Raw genomic sequence first — 24,581 nt, forward strand, 5'->3', positions numbered from 1 at the left:
GACAGTGATGTGATGAAGATGAGGATGTCCGAACGTAGTGTGTGCTGAGGTTTAACTCATTCACTGCCATTGACGGAAAAAGACGTCAAATGATGTATTTTTGCGGGGCTGGCAGTGAATGTGTTAATTGACTTTATTATTTTATTTAAAAAAATTATACTAATTATTAGAATTATATATATATATATATATATATATATATATATATATATATATATATATATATATATATATATATATATATATAACATTTTACATTTACTTAAATAAATGTTAACATTTACATTTTTAAATAATATATTAAAAATAATAAAATTAATTAATAATTCATTTGATTATTTTATAAATTATAAATAATGTATAAATTAATTAAAAAATATGAGTAATCTATTATAAATTATGCATATTAAATATATTTATATTTAATGATTTAAAATATTAATATTTTAATTTATTCATTAAATTTAATTCATTTAAATTAGTAATTTAGTTAAATTTATTATCATGTAATTTTTTTACAATAAATATGTATATGTTATATAATGTAATTTTATATCTAGAGACAGCGATGTGATGAAGAGGGGAGGATGTCGGAATGTGTAGTGCGTGCTGAGGTTGTGATGAAGATACGAAAGGCATGCAGACGTCTGATGGTTTGATTGACTTTATTGTATTTCTTCAAGGAAGCTTAACTAGCCGCTGTTGTCAGTAGAAACACTTTGGAGAGAGAAAAAAACTCAGCCTGCGAGACTTTCTCCTGTTTAAACATGCCCATCTTCTTTGAGCGCTGTCGCCGTGGAGACCGGGCGGCAATGAACGTCGCCATGGAAACCAGGCAAGAGCGAGCGAGCGCAGTAGTGGAGCACAACAACTAAACCACGTAAGCGTGCAGTAGAAAAGCAAGCGCCGGGAACATTTATTTCCAAACTTTATTTTCCGACTTTAGTCTAATTGATGTCCAATGGAAGACCTGAAACAAAATGTTAAATATATATATATATATATATATATATATATATATATATATATATATATATATATATATATATATATATATATAGAGAGAGAGAGAGAGAGAGAGAGAGAGAGAGAGAGAGAGAGAGAGAGAGAGAGAGAGAGAGAGAGAGAGAGAGAGAGAGAGAGATAAAAAAAAAATTAAAAAAAATGTACATCAGAAGTCTTTAGCTTGATGTTAGTTTGTGCACGTTTCTCACGTTTTGGAATTTGTGTTTGTTTAATAGTGGTATAGGCAGAAAAGGTTGTTACTTAAAACTCAAAATGAAAAAAGCAATTAGCACCAAAAGTGAATTTTGTTTTTTTTCTTAAACTGAGCGATGAGCACCTCGTCCCCAGAGAAGCGACCGGCCGGTTGGTCGTGTGGCGCCTCTGCTTGGAACTTAGATGAGGAGCTCCTTGTCCACGTCCTCTGCAAAGACACAAAAGCGTTTACCAGCACGTGACGTTGACCATATTAGTGGCAGGAAAGAATTTGAAAGCCCGATTGAATTCAAATTCAAATAGCAGCTGTTGCTGGGAAGTCCTACACATGTCAGCAGCGCTTTCAAATGATCAAAATAAATTGAGAAGACGCAAGTATTTCCGCTGTCTATGGACTGAGAATGTTAATGTTATCTAATAGCAAACAAGTGTTCAAACGACTATTTTCTCAGCATTAACATGTATCAATCATGTTTGTGCGTAATCATCTGGAAAACAATGATGAACATTTTTTGACAATTTTCTGGCGGCGGTTACAGACCCTACGGAAGAGGATTAGGGCCAGTGGAGAGAGACAAAAAAAAAAGGTTGGCAGGATTCTCACTTTATTCTCAGAATTCTGACTTTAAAGTCAAAGAATTGTGATTTTATTCTCAGAATTCTGAAATTCTGAGTTTATTCTCAGAATTCTGACTTTAAAGTCTGAGTTTAAAGTCGGAATTCAGACTTTATTCTCAGAATTCTGATTTTATTCTCAGAATTCTGATTTTATTCTCAGAATTCTGACTTTCAATTCAGAATTCTGACTTTCAAGTCAGAATTCAGACTTTAATCTCAGAATTCTGACTTTAAAGAGAGAATTCTGATTTTATTGTCAGAATTCTCACTTTAAAGTCTGACTTTAAAGTGAGAATTCAGACTTTATTCTCAGAATTCTGACTTTGAAGTCTGACTTTAAAGTCAGAATTCTGACTTTATTCTCAGAATTCTGACTTTAATCTCAGAATTCCGACTTTAAAGTGAGAATTATGCCTTTATTCTCAGAATTTCTTTTCTTTTCTTTTTTTTTTTAGAATTTTTGTTTTTATTTTATTTTGTTAACTAATTTGTTTTTTGAATTTTTGTTTTTGTTTTTTTTCCTTAGTTTTAGTTAACTCAAATAACCTTGGGAGGGGACATCCCTCATGATTTTTATATACATTTTGCCTATGGCCAGCATGTCTGCATGGCTATCCCCCACGGATCGCGATAGCAACACTGCAGCTATGTTTTGCAACCTGCCGGTTGAGACGTTGAAGGCATCATGTCCACGTGCGTGCGGCCGAGGAACGTAGGGAAGTAATCGGTCGGCTCGGGGTGTGGGCTACTCACCCTCTTTGATGCCGAAGCAGGCGGCCCACTCCTCCAGGGCGATGTACTTGTCGGCGTCGGCGTCGCACTCCTCGAAGAAGCGCGTGGTGCAGTGCTCCATGGGGATGAGGGGAGCGCGCAGGGGCGCCAGTTCGCTGTGCGTCAGGTAGCTGCCGATCAAACATGCGCGGGTACCGTCAAGCACTGCTATATTTTTTATGGATGCTTACTAGTGGTTAGGATTAATCGGCAACTAACCGATTCGTTACATTAATTGGCAACTAGTTTGACAACAAATACATCATTGAGAGAAAATTTCAGATTTTTCAGTCATCCTTGCAGTGTTTATCTTGACAGGAAAATTTCATTTAGTTTTACTAATAGTCTTTTGACTAAAATTAATTAAAGTTTTAGTCATAATTTAGTACGCTATGTGTATTTCTTGTAAGTTTCTCAGTTTTTTTCTCGCAAATTTGCCACTTTCTAAACTTGCAAATTTCCGAATTTTTTTCTCGCAAATTTGCTACTTTCTAGACTCGCAAATTTACGAGTTTTTTTCTCTCACAAATCTGCCACTTTCTAAATTCGCAACTTTAGGAGTTTTATTTTCGCAAATTTGCCATTTTCTAAACTCGCATATTTATCAGTTTTTTTCTTGCAAATATGCCACTTTCTAAACTCGCAAATTTATGAGTTTTATTCTCGCGAATTTTTGACTTTTATCTTGCAATTTGCTTCTTTAGAAAGTCGCAAATTTGCCACTTTCTAAACTCCCAAATTTACGATTTCTTTTTCTCGCAAATTTGCTACTTTCTAAGTGGCAAATTTGCAAAGTGGCAAATTTGAGGGGGGGGGGGGGTTCTCGGCATATTGCCCCCGCCCTCTAAAAAAAAAATTTATATATATTTATACGTGGCCCTAATAGGCCATCATCACTGCTTATTTCAGAATTTTTGTATCTTGCATTTTTCACAAGCAGCAATTACACGCAGATTTTTGTTGTTTGAAGGCCAGCCCGGTCCATCTACCATGTTTTAGTGCCAGCACATACATGTATTATTGGGGGAAAAAATAGAGAAAATCTTGTAAACTGATGGAAATTTGGAATTTTTTGCGAGGGGTCTCAAATTGGGTTCCTGGAACATGACCCCCCCACTCGATAAACCTGTAACCACTACGGAGGTTTCTGGGAATGGGCGTAGGCATCGGAGCATTTTTGCGCGCACGTACCCGTCGGCGGGGTGCTGGTCCAGCTGTTTGAACTGCCAGTGCACGGGGAAGATGTACATGTTGTAGTTCTTCAGGAAGTCGTGAGCCAGCAGGTCCAGAGTGTGCTCTCCTGCCTTCAGCCTCTTCTCGTTCTCGTAGATCTTCTTCACCTGCCACGCCCCGAGTCAGCAGGTCAACACACAGCAACAACAACAAATGCGTCCTTTTGTTGACGTGTCGCAGTGGAAGAAGATGTCATAGACGACCATTGACAACTATTTTAGGGCCCGACCAATATGCATTTTTTTTTTTAGGCCAATACCGATTATTGGCAGAAAAAAAACAGATTAATCTGCCGATTATTTAAAAATATATATAATGCATAAAATGAACCCCTTCCCAAATTCCTTTTTCAATGGGTGCCACTTAGGCACAAACTCGCTATTAAGATTCTGTGCTTTGAATGACAAATCCATATTAAAAAATTTCATGAAGTTAGACAAGTTTATTGTATAGATTTATGTACCAATAATAAAACCATTCTTACTTGTTTACAACTGCTGTAAAGCATGAACCTTTTCTTTTATGTATTTTTATCTTGTGTTATTTTCACAAGTCTTGGGACTTACTTTGTTAACCTGAGACCTTGGGGATTGTATTTTGTGCCATTTCATGTGGAAATGTGTTTTAAGACAAAAAAAAAATGTTGGATGTTTGCATCCTGGAATTTTGATAAAAGAAAGTCTTTGAATTCTTGAAATAACTTTATAATATAATATAACTGGAAAGGACATTGACAAAATAAAAACAATAAGAAAGTGAAAGAAGAATAGAATAAACTAAAAAAAATAGCAACTGAAAAAACAGTAGAACAAATACTGACTGTTCCTGTGCGTTTTAGCCTCTTGGGGGCAGTGTGGTGCTATGCATCCATTGGGCTACACACTTAAAGTGAGTCCAGAGAATGTTGTGTTTGAATTCTATTAAAATAACTCGGGTTTTTTTTCCACATTTTGGGACGAATTTGTGCCTTTACATAGTGTTATCTCATCTGTGGGTATGTGTTCCCAAAACATTTGAGTGTGGATATTCGTTATTTGAAGGAAAAACACTCCTGAAGTTGATGCTAACTTCCTGTTAGCATTGGCTAACTTCCTGTTAGTGCTACGTTAGCGATGTTTTAAAAATTAAGCATATTTTGTATTTAAAAATACAGTGGATGTAATTCTTAATGTCGTGTATTTAGTTTTACAATTAACTCCAACTACGGTGTCATTAAACAGCTTAAAGGATGCTTAGGGTAACAGAATGTGGCATCGCTGGGAGCTTTGTGGCACTGGAGACCTTGCCTTGTTGGTTCAGCCTCTCAAAAATGAATGTTCTCCTAATATTGTAGTCCTCCATGAAAGTGGCCTGATTATGTTCTGTGTGGACGGTAGCTATAGAAAGCATGTTCTCCTAATATTGTAGTCCTCCATGAAAGTGGCCTGATTATGTTCTGTGTGGACGGTAGCTATAGAAAGCGACAGGTTATAGGCCACCTGGAATTTTCCTTGCGTCTGAGGGGTAACAGAAGTGCTACAGTAGGATATTTGTTGAAAGTTGAAGCTGCAGTGTGAAGTTTAACACCTGCCACTCACTTTCCTGGTGCAGTGACGGTGTGAAAGGGGCGAGTGAGTGACGTGGTGTGAAGGTGAAGGGGCGGACTCACCCTGAGCTTCTGCTTCTCGGTCAGCAGGTCATTGTCCTGGTCTCGCTCGTAGAGAGTCACCAGGACGTTCTTCAGCCAGTCGCGCATACGCAGAGGAAATTGGCTCAGCTCGTTGTCCATGCAGGGCTCGATGTCTGCGTGAGCACAAAAACGCCCGTGAAGCTGCCTGCGAGGAATCACGTACGCTTTCACATGGAAGGAAAAAATAATCATCCTGCTTGGATGTCGTGTTTTCACTCACATATGAAAAGTGGAAGGTTAGTTGAAAAACACTTGACTTGAAAACTGAGCTACTCTGAAGATCAAGTTTGTTAGTTTGAATATGACCGCCATCTTTCTATCGTTTAAAAAGTCAAAGATTTAATAAGGACATCCATGCTTTTATGCTCAACATACGAGATTTGGCATTCAACGCTTTCTGAGAAATTGCAGAATGATGGTCAAATTTCCCCTTGTGAGGATTAATAAAGTATCTATCTATCTATCTATCTATCTATCTATCTATCTATCTATCTATCTATCTATCTATCTATCTATCTATCTATCTATCTATCTATCTATCTATCTATGCTAGCAAGATAGCTCTATCTAGATAGATAGCTCTATCTACATAGCGAGCTAGCTATGTAGATAGAGCGAGCTAGCTATCAAGATAGCTAGCTAGAGCTAGCTCTATCTAGCTAGCAAGATAGCTAGCTCTATCTAGATAGCTAGCTAGCTCATTCTAGATAGCTAGCTAGGTAGCTCTTTCTAACTAGCTAGATAGCGAGCTATATCTAGCTCGCTAACTAGCTAGCTAGCTCTAGCGCGCTAAAAAGATATGTTGAGAGATTATGTATTCAATTGATGTGTAATGTTGCGCTTGTGCCACCGTGAGGCGCTCAAACACTTTTCTTTTCTCTCTTTTTTTTTTTTTTTTACTTCCGTGTTGAGGCTGAAGGCTGTTGAAGTGCAGAGGTGCTTTGTTGTGCTCCGTAAAAAATACGCCATACTTGGCTAAAGAAACTTCATCTTTCCGTCATCCATTCATCCGAATGCATCGTTAAGCTGCCAAAACTTAACAAGATCGCTAGCTCTATCTATCTATCTATCTATATCTATCTATCTATCTATCTATCTATCTATCTATCTATCTATCTATCTAAATTTTAACATCATGCTATGTCCAACTTACTGCGGGAAAGAAAAGTTGGGCAAAGGGACCCCAAAATGATTGCAGCCTATATGTGCCTGCAGTTTCTACAACGGAAAACTGATTTTTCTTCCAGAAATGTATTTGTCCAGTCGGTGCCTCCACACTTGAGAATGGCCTCTGGTGGTGCTGCTGTACCGCAGAAATTGCACTTTTTTTTGCTTTTTATATGACCGGAGAGGAGAAAGTGAGCCTCGTTTGAGAAGCACAAATTGCATGACAACTGTTTTGTCCCGAATCCTGTACGTGAAGCTTATGATTGTGAATGTTATTGATGTCCATGATCCAAATCCCACTGAGTAATTTCCGAGGAATGTCTAGCTCCCGGCTGTGCCTCCGAATCAACTTGTTAGGACTGCGAGCGACAGTCTCTCAACATTCCCATCCACATTAACTCTCAAACCTCATCTAGTTTGGACCACTTCAGGTTCTGAACACTTCCTTTGGTCCTGAACTTACCAAACGTCTGTAAATCAGACTTTTGTCTGGGTAATGATTGAAATTGTTTGCCTGCACAGGTTGAAATGATCTGGTCTGGAGAAAAATAAAAGTCCCTCACACAAAAAGTCCTGCAATCTAGTGTTTATTTTGTGAACGAAAACTAAACAAAAGTAATTTCCTCAATGCACATTTTTCACCGGACTAAAACTAGTCTAGATTAGACTAAAACCCACATTCGTAAACAATTACTTGGGCTAATTCAGTATACATTTTCATCGACTAGACAAAAATGTGCTTAACTAGACTAAAAACTGGACTAAAAATGTTAGTTCAAGAACAAAAATGAGATGAAAATTATATGATTTTGTAAAAAAAAAAAAAAAAAAAAAAAAAAAAAGCCAAAGGCTATAACGTTCCAACAATAATGTTAATCCGACTGCTAACTAATGCATGCTAACTTACTAGCTCATAGCATGGAGCCATAGTAGCCACTTGTTGATATACTGTAATCGTGTCTGAAGTTGTTTTTCATCAAAAAGATGAGAGAATATTTGATGCGAAATAGTTTTAGATCCAAAATGTTAACGGGGGTTAAATGATTGTCCTTAAGAAAACTAGACTAAAACGTTGACAGTGTTTGTTGACTAAAACAAGATGAATAAAATGAGGTTTTCTTAGACTAATAATAAAAACTAAAATGCTCGATTTATAGTCGACTAAAAATGGACTAAATAAAAACGGGATGAGGTTGACTAACTATGATTAAAAACTAACTAGCGTGATTGAAACGGGACTAAAACTGAGACTAAATTAAAAAATGGCAAATAAAATTAACACTACTATGATCTTTTTGGGTCGCCCAGCATTTGGCCCAAATCTTATGACAAACTCCGCAATTTTGCTGAAAATTGCTGTGTGTAGGACCTTTATAACAAAAAAAACAAAAACAAAAAAAGCACTGGCCAGTTCTTGATGAGAACAGCTTTTGATGCTAACATTGACATGCCAGCAAGTTAGCATCTTATTCACGAGACCGGTGGGAAAACTTCAACATATCAAAACCGTCGGCCTGTTCTCCGCTTGAACCCCGCACTCCCGCACGCCAGCCCAGCTTGAGCGTGAGCACAAACATGTTTGGGCGCATCTCCGCTGACAGCTGCTGCTGCTGACGCTTGGAATGATTTTCACGCTTGGCAGTACGGTGCTACCTCGACTTATAAGTCAAGGTATTTGTATTATTATTTTAAGGCAGTTAAAATGGGCAACAATTGTACAATATGTGGATTTTTTTTCAATTTGCAAATGTTTTCCTTGGGCATTTTGTTGGAAATAACAATAGTGTTATTTATCCGTCTAAATATTTGCTGGGGGAAGGGAGGGTTTACCTTTGCAGGGTCCAATGTAGTCAAGGTGCAGCTTGTGACCCTTCTTGGTTCCCTCCAAGGCGCACTTGGCGGCGAAGAAGTGGCAGGAAGTGTCGTAGGTCTTGTTGTCGGTGCCGCAAACCTGAATGCGACGACACAACAACAGTGAGATGCAATCATTTGTGTCTCGTCAATAGTTCTTCATTTAAGTTTTTGTATTTCTCGTTGAGTTGAACACTGGGACTTTTTACACTTAGCTAGGTCCAGGAGCCTTTGGGGTGCAACTAGGGATGTAATGATAACGGCAATATCGTGATATCGCAATATTAAAACTGCCACAATATATCATCGTCGTCATGTCACGATATTAAAAGAAGCACATCTGTTAAAAAAAAAAAAAGAAAAAAAAAAGTCCAGCTGATTTCCATTTGTGCAGTTTTAGCACCCTCTGGTGGCTAGTTTTTTAGTGCAGGTTAATTTTCACAAGGCATGTTTTGGCCCTTCTATGTTTAAAATCCACACTAATGGTCAGATGAAGGGGAACATAATATGCTTGTGAACCGAGTCAACATGTTGAGGAACTCGATGTGTGCGTGCATTAGCAAGTAAGTGCCTCAATATTAAGTCATATCATCCATCCATCCATCCATCCATCCATCCATCCATCCATCCATCCATCCATCCATCCATCCATCCATCTTCTGCTGCTTATCCGGGGTCAGGTCGCGGGGGCAGCATTTAGGAGGGAAACCCAGACTTCCCTCTCCCCAGCCACAGTCTCACCAGCGTGTCCTGGGCCTCCCGCCGGTGCGACATGCCCGGAACACCTCTCCAGGGAGGTGTCCAGGAGGCATCCGAACCAGATGCCGGAGCCACCTCAGCTGGCTCCTCTCAATGTGGACGAGCAGCAGCTCGAATCTGAGTCCCTCCCGGATGAGCAAGCTTCTCACCCTATCTCTAAGGGAGAACCCGGACACCCTGCAGAGGAAACTCATTTTGGCCGCTTGTATCCGGGATCTTGTTCTTTCGGTCACGACCCACAGTTTGTGACCATAGGTGAGGGGCGGAACGTAGATGGACTGGTAACTCGAGAGCTGAGCCAAAAGGCTCAGCTCTTTCTTCACTACAACAGACCGATACAGAGTCCGCATCACTGCGGATGCTGTACCGATCCACCTGTCAATCTCCCGCACCATCCTGCCCTCACTTGTGAACAAGACCCCAAGATACTTGAATTCCTCCACTTGGGGCAGGATCTCATCCCCGACCCGGAGAGGACACGCCACCCTTTTCCGATTGAGGACCATGGTCTTGGATTTGGAGGTGCTGATCCTCATCCCAACCGCTTCACACTCGGCTGTGAACCGCTCCAGTGAGAGTTGGAGATCCCGGCTTGATGAAGCCATCGGCACCACATCATCTGCAAAGAGCAGAGATGCACTGCTGAGGCCACCAAACCGGACTCCCTTGACGCCGGCTGTGCCTAGAAATTCTGTCCATAAATGTTATGAACAGAATCGGTGACAAAGGGCAGCCTTGGCGGAGTCCAACCCTCACTGGAAACGAATCCGACTTACTGCCGGCGATGCGGACCAAACTCTGACACCGGTCGTACAGGGACCGAACAGCCCGTATCAGGGGGATCGGTACCCCGTACTCCCGAAGCACCCCCCACAGGACACCCCGAGGGACGCGGTCGAACGCCTTCTCCAAATCCAAAAACACATGTGGACTGGTTGAGCGAACTCCCACGCACCCTCGAGGATCCTGCTGAGGGTGTAGAGCTGGTCCACTCTTCCACGGCCAGGACGAAAACCACACTGCTCCTCGTGAATTCGAGACTCGACTTCACGATGGACCCTCCTCTCCAGCACCCCTGAATAGACCTTACCAGGGAGGCTGAGGAGTGTGATCCCTCTATAGTTGGAACACACCTTCCCGTGCCCCTTCTTAAAAAGGAGGACCACCACCCCGGTCTGCCAATCCAGAGGCACTGTCCCCGATGTCCACGTGATGTTGTAGAGGCGTGTCAGCCACGACAGCCCCACAACATCCAGAGTCTTTAGGAATTCCGGGCGGACCTCATCCACTTCCTCCTCATCCACATCACTGGGGCCCTGCCACAAAAGGAGCTTTCCAACCACTTCAGTGACTTCGACCCCAGAGATAGGAGAGCCCACCTCAGAGTCCCCAGACTCTGCTGCCTCAAAGGACGATGTGTCAGTGGAATTGAGGAGGTCTTCGAAGTAGGGGTGTGAATTGCCTAGTACCTGACGATTCGATTCGTATCACGATTCACAGGTCACGATTCGATTCGATACCGATTAATCCCGATACGAATTTATAAGTCGATTGTTGCGATTTTTTTCATTCAAATTTAGAAAATACTAATCAGTAAGCTTGTAGAGTGTAAGATTTATATGAAAATGTATTATTTATTTATCTGAAATTTCAGTCTTATAGAGGTTGTAATCTGTTTCATGTTTGAACAGCATTAAAATAAAATATTAAGGCTTAATGTTCCGTTCATATAACATTCTTCCATGCTCAAGGTGTGAATCCTAAAAAAAGAAAAAAAAAAAAAAAAAAAAAAAAAAAAAATCGATTCCGCCGATTATTGAATCGATTCGAGAATCGCGCGATGTAGTATCGCGATATATCGCCGAATCGATTTTTTTAACACCCCTACTTCGAAGTATTCACCCCATAGACTCACGACAAGTCTTATCATATCATGATAATATCGTATTGTGATGTTTGGATATCGTTACATCCCTATTTACAACTGTTTAACTTCCAGGAAGTAGGACGAAAAGCTTTTTGTTTGATGGGTAAAGTGTATGGAATGGTCGCCACTGGTAACTGACATGCTCAAACTGTCCCTCGGCAGCGGCGCAGGTGGAGGGGTCCTGACACACACACATGGGGGTGTTGCTGTCGTCCACCTCGCACACTTTGCCCTTCTTGCACTGGTGCTGCAGGCACGGGTCTGGATAAAAAAAACAAAAAAAAAAACACAGCGTCATCAAAAGTGGCATTTTGTGCAAGTCACACGCTTCCTCCAAAAAGTGCAAACAAAAGCATATTTAAGGCCCATAAAGACAGCGAGGCTAATGCAAGAAGAATTACCCAAATATAAGATGGAGAAAATGCACAAATATCAATTATAAATAAATTGGAATTCATTTTGAAATTAAAACAAGGTTAATAATTATCCCTATAAAGCCAAATGTATCATATTAAAAATACAAGACGTTTTGAGCCCTCTATTTCATGAATATATATTTTTTCCCCATTAAAAGCCTGACGTATATGATCTGACACATGCATTGCACGGGTAATCCATTAGAGGGCAGTATCACACAGCTGATGGCTTTTCCAATGACCTTTCAGCTGAGAAAGGGGCGACACCTATACTTATTAATAGGGAGGAAATGTTCTTTCTGATTTTTGGAAATACTAATATGTTCGATATGTCTGTTTATTATTATATTTTTGACATTTCTAAATGTACGATTTTAAAGCATTGTGACCTGATGTATCAAATATGACACAAATCAAAAGTCACATGTGGAAGTTGATTTTCAGAAAAAAAAAGTAGTGTTTGTTCAAAAGGACTAATAAATTGAATCAGAATTTTCGCTCATGTTCATGGTTCTGGGTTTATGGGGGTAAAATTTATGACTGTGTTAGCTTAGCTTAGTGATTGAGCTATCGGAATGTAACTCTGTCAAAAACTGCGGCAGGGCTCTGGACTGGCCATCTGGCATACAGGGCAGATGCCCGGTGGGTCGATGCAGTGTTTTTAAAATTATTTTCCTACATTTTACCCCAAGAGACTGGCCCACAAATTTGGAGGGACCAATCCTGTTAATCCATCGCGAATATCGATAACAAACGTGATCAATAAACATCATTTGCAGAACTACACGTTAGACAAGAGGCAGATTATTATTTTTTGGTCCTAGTCAAGCCCTGAACTGGAGGATTCCCTCTATATTTGTGTGCAATTCGTTTTGTTGTTGTTATTGTTGGTGGTGGTGGTGGTGGTGGTGTTTTTTTTTTGTCAGGAGATATTTATAGTAGATTGGATAGATTTTTGGGAATGATCCCATTTGGTTATCAAGTCAAGTCATCTTTATTTATATAGCGCTTTCAAACAGTGTGTGTTGTGTTTGCATTTCTTGTGATGTTGTGCCATCTGCACTACCGCAATCAACCACAGTGTGTACTTTACGAGTGTTGTCCTGATTCTACACAATTCTGGTTTTTAACATATCATTTTGCTTGTGGTTTTCCATGCTTTGAATTTGGAGTCCAGACGAGCATGTAGCCGGCGAGCCGTTGCGGCGAACCGTTGCTGTCATGGTTTGGGTTGGGTTTTGGTTTGTTTTTTATTTGTTACTTTTGTCATGGCTCAGGTTTAATTTTGGTTTAATTTGATTTTGTCCTCATATTTCTTTTGAGTTCAGTCATGATCTGTGTTGTGCGTTGTTGTCCTTGTGTGCCCCCCCGAGTCTTGTGAAGCACTGTCATGTCCACCTGGGTTTGCTTGCCTTTCCTCAAGTGTCAACTAATCAGCATACCATGAAATTTGGGTCTCGCCCTAATTGTGTCAATTAGTGTGTGTGGATTTAGTCTTTTGTCTCCCTGCTGTCCGCGTCAATTCATTGTGGTTTCCTCCCGTCATGTTGCCCGTTTTTGCCTTGGAGTTCCCACCATGGTTTGCCTTGCTTGTTTTTTTTTTGGGATGTTTTGTTTGTTAGCAAGATCATTGTTTTTGTTTAATTAAATCCCTTTATTGACCACACCTCTGCCTCCACGCCCTGCTTCCCTGCACCTGGGTCCTCAACCCGCCAAACTGTAACAGTTGCAGCGAACCGTGCTCGCGCGTGCGAGCTCACTCACTCTCGACAACGTCGTCTTCCAGCTCGATGGCCTCGTCAAACTCGCCGATCTCCACCTGCACCGGGTTGGCACCCACCTCTGTCTCCTGGGAAAAAAAGGAGGCTAAAGGTTAAGCTGCGTGTTTGTTTAAAGGCAAAACATGTAATTTTCATTGAAAAAGTAGAGGGTGGGGAGTGATTCCTAGCTCGGGTAAAGGTTTTATTTGTGACCTCCGAGGCTTTTGAGGTGGGACTCTGGTCGCCTCCAGAAGGTTCCGCCCGTGAGCGGCGGCAGGACCCAAACGGCAAGGCTGACGGGTAACGAGGCAGCTGCGTCTGCATGCGGTGAGGCCAAGAAGACGTCAGCGTTTCCTGAGAGGTCGCATGAGATGGATTTTTCCAGCTGTGGTGTTTGTGGTCCTTCGGGAGCCAACATTCACACGCTCAAGTTGCTTTTTTTTTTTTTTTTCTTTCTGAAAACAACAAATTGCTTCCAGAACATTCTGTCTTGGCGCTTGATTTCCTGCTGAATGACTTCCAAGCTTCTCTTTATTCGCATGAAGGCCTCCAGACGGAAATTTGGGATTTGAAAACCATAAAGAATATGATGGGGGAATGATAGTAAACATGGTGACATCATCAGGAGCAGGTGCAGAATCAAAACACTTTCCTCTTTTCAACATCAACGTCCAGAATGTTCCGCAAATATTTTAAGGCAACTGGACTCTTCTTGGTTATTGAAGACGGTTCGTTTAGTCTTTTCCTTCAGTTCTAAATATTAGTTATGGAGTTCCTCGTGAACCTCAAGTCATCATTTTGGAATGACCATGACCGGGATGACTGACAAATCAGGACAGACATCCACAACGTTCTTGTCGGTCCGTGGTCTTTTTTGGATTCCGGAAGATTCTAAATTGGGCCTGGGCAAACTCTGTCCTCGAGGGCCGAAGTCCTGCAGGTTTTGGAGATTTCCCTTCTCCAACAAAGCTGATATATGATCAGCTCATCAGCAAGCTCCGCATAACCCTGATAACGAGCCTGTTGATTGGAATCAGCTTGTGTTGGAAGAGGGAACCCTCCAAAACCTGCAGGACTTCGGCCCTCGAGGCCCGCCTCTGTTCTAGATGCTTCCGTGTCACCTTCCATGTTGCTTCCTGGTCTGCATAGTCTTGAATGCCATTTTGGACTCACCTGAGATCGCACATGCAACCGTCTCCTTGCTGGACATCCATTGATCTATCAGATGTTTTTTCTTTCCTTAAATCGTTTCAAAAAGGTGGAAATGAAGATTCGGTTTCTCCTTTGCGTATTTAGGAGGCACTTTTTCCAAGATACTTTGAATAGCTCTTAAAGGAAATTCACACGTTTATTTTGTCTAAAAGAATTAGGGACGAACCGCATAATCTTGTGCTGCATAGCAGCATAAAAATTGGAATGAAGGGGGGAAAATACAAGTGGGATGAATCCATGAAGTCTCGCTATCCTAAGACCTCAAATCTGGGTTCTGGTGTCTGGATCAGATCCGAAAGTTGTGTGAAAAACCTGGGTAAAATCTACAAGATTAATTTGATCCGGAATAGCAAGAAAAGGTATTAGCAAAATTGTATCAATCTGATCCGGATTCTTTTTTTTGAACTACTGGTCCCTGGAGAGTCTATATGCTTCAATGTGGTTTTCACATTGTTCTGTTAATTCTGCTTCACGGTCTTCATCTTCTTGAAAGACCTTTGGACTCAACTGAGAGGTTCCTGGGAGGTGACCTGACAGGGATGGGAACAGGCAACATTCTCGTTTCTGGATGTCTACCATACTACCTAATCTTCTCATTTCAAACCTCGTCATTTCTGCCGTACTACTTAATCTTCTCCCTTTGTACCATTATTCTGCTTTATGGTGTTCATCATCTTCAAAGACCTTTGGACTCAACTCAGAGGTTGCTGGGAGGTGACATGACAGGGATAGAACAGGCAACCTTCTGGTTTCTGGGTGTCTGCCGTATTACCTAATCTTCCCATTCCTTACCTTGTCGTTTCTGCCGTACTACCTTATCGCCTCCCTTTGTACCCTTAATTCTGCTTTATGGTCTTCATCTTCTTCAAAGACCTTTGGACTCAACTGAGCGATTCCTCGGAGGTGACATGAAGGTTTGCCTGAGATCCAAGCTAACAAAACTGCAAACATTTGTTGGCGCATGACCGTTTGTAACTCACTTCAACAACTGAATCCTCCACTACGGGCTCGTCCACCACCAACTCCTCGTCTGGCACCAGCTCCTCGTCCATCGGCTGCTCCTCGACTGCCACCAGCTCCTCGTCCATCGGCTGCTCCTCAGTCTGACAAACACGAGGAAAAAAAAACGCCGCTTAAATTAAACACGCGCGGTGCATTTGCAAGAAACTCCTACAGGAACACGACTACAAAGAACTTATCTGGAATTTATGGACTTGGAGTGACTGATGATTTCAAGATCTCTTAACGGAACCTTTGAGTTTTTTTCTGAGAAAGCTGAGGACGTTGCAGCAATTGTTCGTCAGAGATCAAGAAAACTTACAGGAGCGGCCATGGCGTGTCCGGCCAGGCAAACCAGGAAGATAATCCACACCTTCATCTTCAGTATCTGTGGACACAAAAAACAAGATGACTTTTTATTTGGATTTCAACAAACATGCTTTGAAACCAAACGTGAGAATCAGTAGGATCCCTCAGACGATTCCCTGAGGACGTGCGTGTAGTTGGCCCCCCATCCCACGCAAAATTTGATGGAAATAGTCTGTTTCTGTTTCGTTTGTGCTGTGTTTGTGCTGGTTTATGCCATAAAATGTTTGTGCAATTACTGTTTTGCAGTTATTAGAAATTATTTTTTAGGTCATTCAGAGGTCACCCAGCCCTCCCATCTATTGAGAAACGGGCCCGAAATAGGTCCATTTTGTTTGTGCTGTGTTGTGCTGTTAAAATTTTCGTTTGTGCCGAAACCATGTGGTTGTGAGTCTCCGCCGGACGCGACGGTTTTATAGATATTAAACATTTTAGTTTTGTGCAATGATGTCACCCAGCCCCCCATTTAGTTTGAAATGGAGCTAAAATGGTGCCAATCGTTTGTGCTCCGTTAGTGCTGGATTGTGCTGTTTAAAATTTTCGTTTGTGCTGCGACGGTTTTATAGATATTAAACAATTGATGACGTGACCCTTTAATGCACTGGTGGTTCAGTCGCGTCCGACGGAGACTCATGGATTATTGGTTGAGGCACAAACAAAAATTTTAACAGCACAAAAGTGGCACAAACAAATTGACCCATTTCGGGTCAGTTTCTCAATAGATGGGGGGGGTGGGGGGGGGGGACCTCTGTATGACCTAAAAAAATAATTTCTAATAACTGAAAAACAGTAATTGCACAAACGAAACTTTTTATGGCTCAAAGGCAGCACAAACGAAACTACTATTCAAATCAAATCATCAAAACATCAAATTTTGCGTTCCCTGATACACCTGTTTGTTGATTGCTGCTAGATTGCATGTTCTTATCTGCGGATAAGGAATGCAGATGGAAATCCAAAGCTATAATCCGGTATGGAGCATTTCTGCTTTTGTTGGATGTTTTTTGGACCATTTTCCTTGACAAATAAACACTTGCACTAAAGTTTGGAGAACATGTGCAACCATTGCGAAGGTCCCCTGAGGGACGTACGAGGTGTTTCGGAACCTTTTAGCTGGTTCTGCTTGATTGCTTCGTTTGCTTTCCAGATGTTGAACAAGCGAGCGTTGTCTGGTCCGGCTGAGTCTGTGTGAGCTTTCACTGTTGAGGAATTCCATCCGCCTCCATCTTCCCGTCAAACGAAGAATTCCATAAAAGCGCTTTTGTTTTGGCTGGACTCTCGCTCAGCGTCTCCTCTATCGGTGCAGACATCAGGAATGCGCCAGGAACGCTCGCAGGCTGATCAAAGCATGAAAAATAATAAAAATAAAAATCTCCTGCTGCTCTTCTGGACTGCTTTCAACATCAACATCCGGAATGTTCTTCTCCTCGATCCACCTGCAGATGATCTGATTATCTTCTTTTTTGAGTTCCTGCCTCAGCAGGTTGAAAGTGTTGGCAAGATTTGATCTGCTTCATGAAAGAGGCCAAAGCTGCTCGACAACAGAACACACAAAAAAAAAAAACTCAAGTTGAACTTTTGTTTGAGCCAATGCGGACGACAAGAAGTAAACAACGTTCGCTCCTGAAACTTTGATTATTCCTATGATGTATGTTGTGAGTAGTCAGTAGCAGCAGTGATAATTTTGTTGACGAAAATTTTTCTCAGACGAAAATGAAACAAAAACTAAAATGGAAGCCATTCAATGAGATGAAAATGATAACTAAAATAGACTGACAATTTCGTCTGACTAAAACGAAAATGAAATGAAATAAACACTTTATTTAATGTTCAAATGTGTTTACATTCATTGCGCATCTGTAAGATTAATATCAAGCAATTTTGCACATTTTTTTAAGTGATATTATTGTCAGTTCAACATGTTTCATTGAAACAATAAACACGCCGTTGTATTAAATGTTTCTTGCGTGTTAAACTAGTAACAAATAGGTGTGTTATAATTTTCTGTATAAAAGTTTAAATGTATGCTGAAGGAAAATAGTGACTAAAATGTCAATTTTGTCAAATAAAATTGCTCTTTTTTTCGTTGACTAAAATTGGATTAAAACTAAAGTACAATCAGATGACTAAAAAAAAACAAAAAAAAAACACTGTTTTTCTGACAATTTTTTTTTAGGGAGCTTTGTTTTTTTGAGTATTTTTTTCTGTTTTTTTTTTGTTGTTTTTTTCTGTCATAAAAATAAATATATATATCCACAGGTGGGAGTAGCAAGATGGCCGCCCTGTGACTTAAACGGCTTGCACTGGCGTGTATGGGCTTTCGGCTATCCAGTCATATGCAGGTCAGTGGTCTGCAACAAGTCACTTGGAGTTCAGAGGTAAAAAAAAAAAAAAAAAAAAAAAAAAAAAAGACTCCGATAAACAGAAGTTGGTGCTCTGTTATTTGGAATATTTTTTTTTTCTGTTTATTGGAATTATTTTTTATTTTTTTTGTTTTTGTATATATATATGTATGTGTATGTATATATATATATATATATATATATATATATATATATATATATATATATATATATATATATATATATATATATATATATACATATATATATATATATATATATATATATATATATGACTTGATAACCAATGAAACAAATCTTCAGCTTTTTTTTCTGCCAATTTTAGCGTGCATGCATCGTATATGACGAATGACTTGTATTTGTCTTCATTTCTCTTGGAACATTTCCATTTTTTCCCCACAAAAGCAACGTCTGTGTTCTTACAAGACGAAAGCACACAATTGTACCCCAACGAGGAGGATGATGATGATGATGATGATCATCATCATCATCATCATCCAGCATGTTTGTTCGTTGGTGGAAAGTTCCCGAACGGGAACATTGCGCACAAGGCAGCATCTCTTCTAAAAATAGCCAGAAGGCAACATTGAGAAAAGAAGAAGAAGAAGGGGGCAAAAAAAAAAGATCTCATCCGAGTGTTTGACTTGGAGGACCATCCTCATTGGGCCACGAGGAAAAGGAGGAGGTGACGCAAGTAGCAAACAAAAGTGTTTTATTTGGAAGGCACCCAGTTGCTCTTATAAAGTAGCTCTTTGCTACGCGAACCTGTTTGATTTGCTGTCGGTACTCTGTAGCGTCGCTTTGCCAGGAAAACTTACCTGACGTGCACACATAGAGTGTTGTGCTTTCCAGGCGAGATTGACGCAAATAGCCGTAAACATCCTGATGTGTCAACGCATAAAACAGGAAGTTGTCCCGACTGCGACTTCCGTTTCCAGTGGAGACCATAAAAATGTTGTAACCAATCAAATATTTCGTGACATTCGACAATTCAATACTCCTTTTTTTTTTTTTTTTTTTTTTTGTCAGTTTTTGATGATACCGCTTGCTGAAAAATGATGAGATTGAATCTGTGCCAAGTACTCGAATAACAGTGTTGCTAATGCTAAAGCAGGCCGGCAGTTGCTTATTGTACATGCATGTTCACTGCAGGGTTATTAGTTTTCAAATTTTCATTTTAGTTAGTTTTTGATTCGTTTTGAGGTTTTATTATTATTTTTTTATTATTATTTATTTTTTTATTTTATTTTTTTTATTGTTTTTCTTATTTTAGTTTTATGTGCTTGCTAATGCTAGGTTAGCATGCTAATTACAAGTCAGCATGCTAATGTTAAGTCAGCATGCTACTGCTAGCTTAGCATGCTAATGCTAATGCCAAGTCAGCATGCTAATGCTAATGTTAAGTCAGCATGCTAATGCTAGCTTATCATGCTAATGCTAAATTAGTATGCTAATGCTAAGTTTGCATATTAATGCTAATGCTAACTTAGCATGCTAATGCTAATGTATCGTGCTCATGCTAATGTTAAGTTAGCATGCTAATGCTAAGTTAGGGTGGTTCTGTTAGTTTTTATTAGTTTTAGTTATTTAATAAATGTTTAGTTTTAGTTAGTTTCAGTCTTAATTTTAATTTTTAAATAAAAGTGTGTATGACTTGTGCACAATATTAAAAAAAAAAAAAAAAAACAGCATGGGAGCGACGTCATGTGAAGGTGCTTTTCTGTCGTCTGCTGCGAGATGACATCACTTCAGTGTGACACATTTTCAAAGGTCCTTATTCCGGTTCATATCAAAATAAATCTAGTAAAAAGCACATTTAAAATCATCCCCAAAGGCTCATGCATTCAATTAATTACCAAAGACTAAAATTAAGGCCATTTTTGGTGAAATTATAGTTAGTTTTGTAAAATAAAGTGTAGTTTCAGTTAGTTTTCGTTTTTTTAAAAGCATTTTAATTTTTATTTTGTTAACGAAAATGTTTTTTTTTTAATATATTAGTTTTGTTTTTGTTTTTTCTAACTTTGGTCCACTGTGATGGTTATCAAATTGCAGCGAAACTTGCAACATGTGAAAGTGGTGGAATAAATTACTAGTTTCACTTTCATGCCCCTGAAAGAACATTGGACACCATCCAAGTCATGCTGTTTTTTTTTTTTTCTTTTTTTCTTTTCAGGTGTGAAGACAAAGGCTCCACAGTTGAGGAAAAAAAAGAAAAAGAAAAGGTAAGTTGAGCTCAGCGGAGTGCAAAAGTAACCTGAGATGACTTTTTCATCTTCTCTTCTCCTTTCTTCGTCTTTTCTGTGACGTTCCCTCGAGATTCTCATCCATCTGCAACTTTAACCTCAACGCCCACTTTTATCTGGTTAGTTGTGAACATACATACTGTATATGTTGCAGGGTTCATCCTGTCTCTTGCCCCCAAATAATTCTTAAAAGATAACAACAATTAAAGCAATTATTTTCTTTTTTTTCAGATATTCATGCTTGCTTCTCTCCCCTTTACAGAAAACGCAAAATTTATTGTTGTCATTAGCACAGCTAGTAGCATTCTAGCAAGGTGCTGGGGCTTGGTGGGGAATGTGTGTGGGAGGGGCTTGTCTAACCCTAACCCCCTCCCCCACCCCGGCTTGCAAATATGCACCTGCTGACCAGGGTTAATATAGTTTTGGAATTTTTCATTTTAGTTAGTTTTGATTTTGTTTTTGAGTTTGTTTTTTTTAAATGTAGTTACTTTTAATTCATTTTCAGGGTGGTTCTGTACTTTTAATTAGTTTTCAGGGCGGTTCTGTTAGTTTTTATTAGTTAATAAATGCTTTGTTTTAGTTTAGTTTTAGTTAGTTTCAGTTTTTTGTTTTTGTTTTTTTAATGTGTATTACTTGTGCGCAATATTTAAAAAGCTGATGTAAAAAGCTGATGGGAGCGATGTCATCTTCATTCAGACATTTCTTGACACATTCAAACTGTTCAGCTCATTATTTGCAAAACTTTCCAAATCAAAGCTTCAAATCAGGGTTATTATAGTTTTGGGAAATTTTCATTTTTGTTAGTTTTGATTTCATTTTGAGTATTGTTTTTTTTAATTGAGTTAATTTTAATTAGTTTTCTGGGTGGTTCTGTTAGTTTTTATTAGTTTTAGTTATTTCATAAATGCTTCGTTTTACTTAGTGTCAGTATTAGGTTTTTTTGTTTGTTTGTTTTTTATTTATTTTTTTATGTGTATTACTTGTGCGCAATATTTAAAAAAAAACTCCACGGGAGTGACATCATCTTTTGGTGCTTTTCTATTGGCTGCTGTGAGATGATGTCACTTCTGTGTGACACACTTTCAAACGTCTTTATTCCGGCGGTTAATATCAAAATAAATCAACATAAAATCACATTTCAAATCATCCCCAAAGGCTCATGTATTAAATTAATAACCAAAGACGAAAACAAATGACATTTGTGTTATAATTATAGATAGTTTTAGTTAGTTTTGTAAACATAAAATGTAGTTTCAGTGAAAGCATGTCCGTTTTTATTTTATTTCATTGACAAAATAGTTTTTTGGATTTTAGTTTTAGGTTTTTTTTTGTTCGTTTTAGTTCATTCAAATAACCTTGGTTGCCACAAGCAGAGACAGTCAGGTGAAAATTGCTGCCAATACACGTCATTCCTTTTCGGCAAATGGATGTCTTTTTCCAGACTGTCAGTTGTATCATATTTAAAGGGCAAAAGATGAGTCGTCAATGAACTGCAAACCGTCCTTCCCACATCGGCGCAGCCTGCCCCACCTGCAGATCCACTGGGCTGTGCCGGTCCCCGAAATAACCACATTGACGACGTTGATGAAAACGGGCCCTTTGTGTGTGTCGTGTGGGAGAGGATCAAGCGTCAACAACTAGAATGACATTTTGGAAAAAAAAAAAAAAAAAAAAACATTTTGGTCTCATTTTGGGAGCGCTTTCAGTTTGTTTTGAGCTCTTTTTTGTGCATATGTAAGCAAATTCCATTTGGACGTCTTATAGTTGTAAATGTTTGCTAATCTCTTTGAAGTGGCGCTGTAAGCAAACGAGCGGTTGCCATGACAACCCACATTCCTTCACATTGGGGAGGGCGCACCGGCTGAGAGGTGTTGTCGCCTTTTTTTTCTTTTTTTTTTGCCGGTCCTTTTCTTGTCCGTTCCAAGTCAAACGTCTGACTCGGGACCTTTCTTCCCCTCCCCCACACAACCTCACCCCCCGCAACCCCCACCCCTTGCCTCCCCCGCATTGGCAAACAATCTTCATCCATATCGCCACTGTTTTCCTCCAAATGCTCAAAGATTATTTTTGTTTTGCTTTTTCACGTGACGTGTTGTTGACAAAAAAGATCTACAATCATGTCACTTTGGTGTTTTTGCTGAAGTGTAGAAAGTTTCAAACAAACGAGAAGGATCGAAGTGAAGTCTTACCTTTTTGGGGGGAGCAGACAAGCAGCAGACCAAGTCGGCACAAAAAGAAGAAGATCTTGAGGACTTGTGAACGCTGCTTCCCACTGTGGACATGCACTGTGGTAGGACCACCCCCCTCAACCCCCCACCACCCTACCCCTCCCTTTCTTACCCCGCCTGATGGGAGAGGCCAAAAACTGTGTGACCACAAATTGAGCTGCTCTTGTTGACATTGCAGACCAAAGTGCTGCTAAAAAGAACGTCAAAAATAACTCATGTTTATGTCAACCAGATGGAAAAAAAAAACATCTTTTTTTTTTTTATATAGGTGCACAGGGACAAACAAAGGATTGGTCAGTATAGACCAACCATTTCAATCAGTTAATTTCGTCAACAAAAACTAAACAAAAATCATGTCGTCAATTCACATTTTCCATTGGCAAAAACTAGACTAGACTAAAACCCTGATTAATAAACAATAACTGGGACTAAATCAGTCTGCATTTTCCGTCGACTCATGAAGACGAGACGAAAATATCCGTCACTTAATAAAAAACTGGACTAAAATATATGGACATTTTAGTTCATAAACAAAAACGTCAAAAATGATATGATTTTGTAAAATTGTGTCACGTTTGTTACGCTGTCATGTGACATAGCACAAACACGGAACAGACAAGAGGGGGATTAATAGTGAAAGGGAAAATAAATAAATAAATAAATAAATAAAATTAAAATTAATGAAATTATAGTTATAACGTAACATGAATCCAACGGCTATAACCTTCCAACAATAATGTTAATGCGACTGCTAACTAATGCTGGCTAACTTGCTAGCTTGTAGCATGGAGCCATAGTAGCCACTGTAATTGTGTGTTAAGTTGTTTTTCATCAAAAACATGCGAGAAAATTTGATGTGAAATAGTTTTAGACCCGAAAAAGTTCAATAAAATCTGCTGACGAAAAAAAAAAATCTACAGGGGTAAAATGGTTGTCGTGAATAAAACTTGACTAAAACTAGACAAATAAAATTACATGTTCTTGGACTATAAATGATAGATTTATAGTCGATTAAAAATGGACTAAATAAAAATGGGAGGAGGTTGACTAACTGTGATTAAAAACTAACAAGTGTGATTGAAATTGGACTAAAACTTAGACTAAATTTAAAAATGGCAGACAAAATTACACTAGTATATACCAAAAGAAAAAAGGACTGGCTGGTGCTGGTGGTGAAACACTGCGGAAATTTTTAAAATGTTTTGAAATGTTTTTCCCCCCTCAAAATATTGTAAACAAAATCCAAATAATGGATTTTTTTCCAAAATATTTGACATTTTTAAAACAATGGTTTGATCATATTGTATCAAGTTTGAGAACCACCGCCATTCGACATCACTACGCACGCAATGGGGCGTACGTCTAAATAATGTTTCTACAAAATGTATTAAACTGGAAATTATTTGTGAAAAATGAATCCCATAGTTATGTTAGTAACAACCAAATAAATAATACTGTATAGAGAAAACTTGTCATGACAGCCGGGGTTCCTTTTAAAGGGATAAGTATCCCTTTAAAACTCATTGACTCAATGAGCCATTTTCAGCAGCAAAACGTGAATATTTTGTCTAAAATTAATGTGGTAACTTCATTATCTTTCATGTACAATTGATACCTTTTAAAAAGTACCTTTTCTACTTGCTGTTGGCTGATAATAACATCACCTGTGCTGAGGAAGTAGGTAACAGCCAATCGTGACTCAGTTTGCTGAACAACCCCAGAAAACAGGTGAGCCATGATTGGCCGTTACGTACTTCCTCAGCACAGGTGATGTCATCATC

General features: G+C 39.3%; 1 protein-coding gene and 1 long non-coding RNA gene across 3 annotated transcripts in view; one reads left to right on the forward strand and one right to left on the reverse strand.

Moving 5' to 3' along the window:
* Positions 1–20,822, forward strand: part of LOC144025355 (uncharacterized) — a 35,698-nt gene extending 14,876 nt beyond the window's left edge. For both annotated transcript variants that reach the window (XR_013284842.1, XR_013284841.1), the window contains exons 3-4: positions 18,226–18,308; positions 20,503–20,822. This is a non-coding gene — a long non-coding RNA (uncharacterized LOC144025355). The remainder of the gene's footprint in view (positions 1–18,225; positions 18,309–20,502) is intronic.
* sparc (secreted protein, acidic, cysteine-rich (osteonectin)) lies at positions 649–22,881 on the reverse strand. The gene is made up of 10 exons (XM_077531231.1): positions 22,762–22,881; positions 15,923–15,988; positions 15,582–15,704; positions 13,394–13,478; positions 11,353–11,474; positions 8,507–8,627; positions 5,489–5,622; positions 3,799–3,947; positions 2,590–2,738; positions 649–1,426 (listed from the first exon to the last, which is right to left on the reverse strand). The coding sequence occupies exons 1-10, from the start codon at positions 22,852–22,854 to the stop codon at positions 1,398–1,400; spliced, it is 1,071 nt and encodes a 356-aa protein (XP_077387357.1). The 5' UTR covers positions 22,855–22,881; the 3' UTR covers positions 649–1,397.
* Between the last annotated feature and the right edge of the window lie 1,700 nt (positions 22,882–24,581).

Source organism: Festucalex cinctus, chromosome 9 (genome assembly GCF_051991245.1).
Source record: "Festucalex cinctus isolate MCC-2025b chromosome 9, RoL_Fcin_1.0, whole genome shotgun sequence".
Lineage (NCBI taxonomy): Eukaryota > Metazoa > Chordata > Actinopteri > Syngnathiformes > Syngnathidae > Festucalex > Festucalex cinctus.

What these genes read in the sequence shown, in the direction of transcription:
- sparc (XM_077531231.1), bottom strand. Translation starts at nt 22,854, where the DNA reads ATGTCCACAGTGGGAAGCAGCGTTCACAAGTCCTCAAGATCTTCTTCT. An exon ending in GACCAGCACCCCGCCGACGG is followed by an intron (nt 2,739 to 3,798) that starts GTACGTGCGCGC and finishes TTTGATCGGCAG; the next exon opens with CTACCTGACGCACAGCGAAC. An exon ending in CTGCTTCGGCATCAAAGAGG is followed by an intron (nt 1,427 to 2,589) that starts GTGAGTAGCCCA and finishes GTGTCTTTGCAG; the next exon opens with AGGACGTGGACAAGGAGCTC.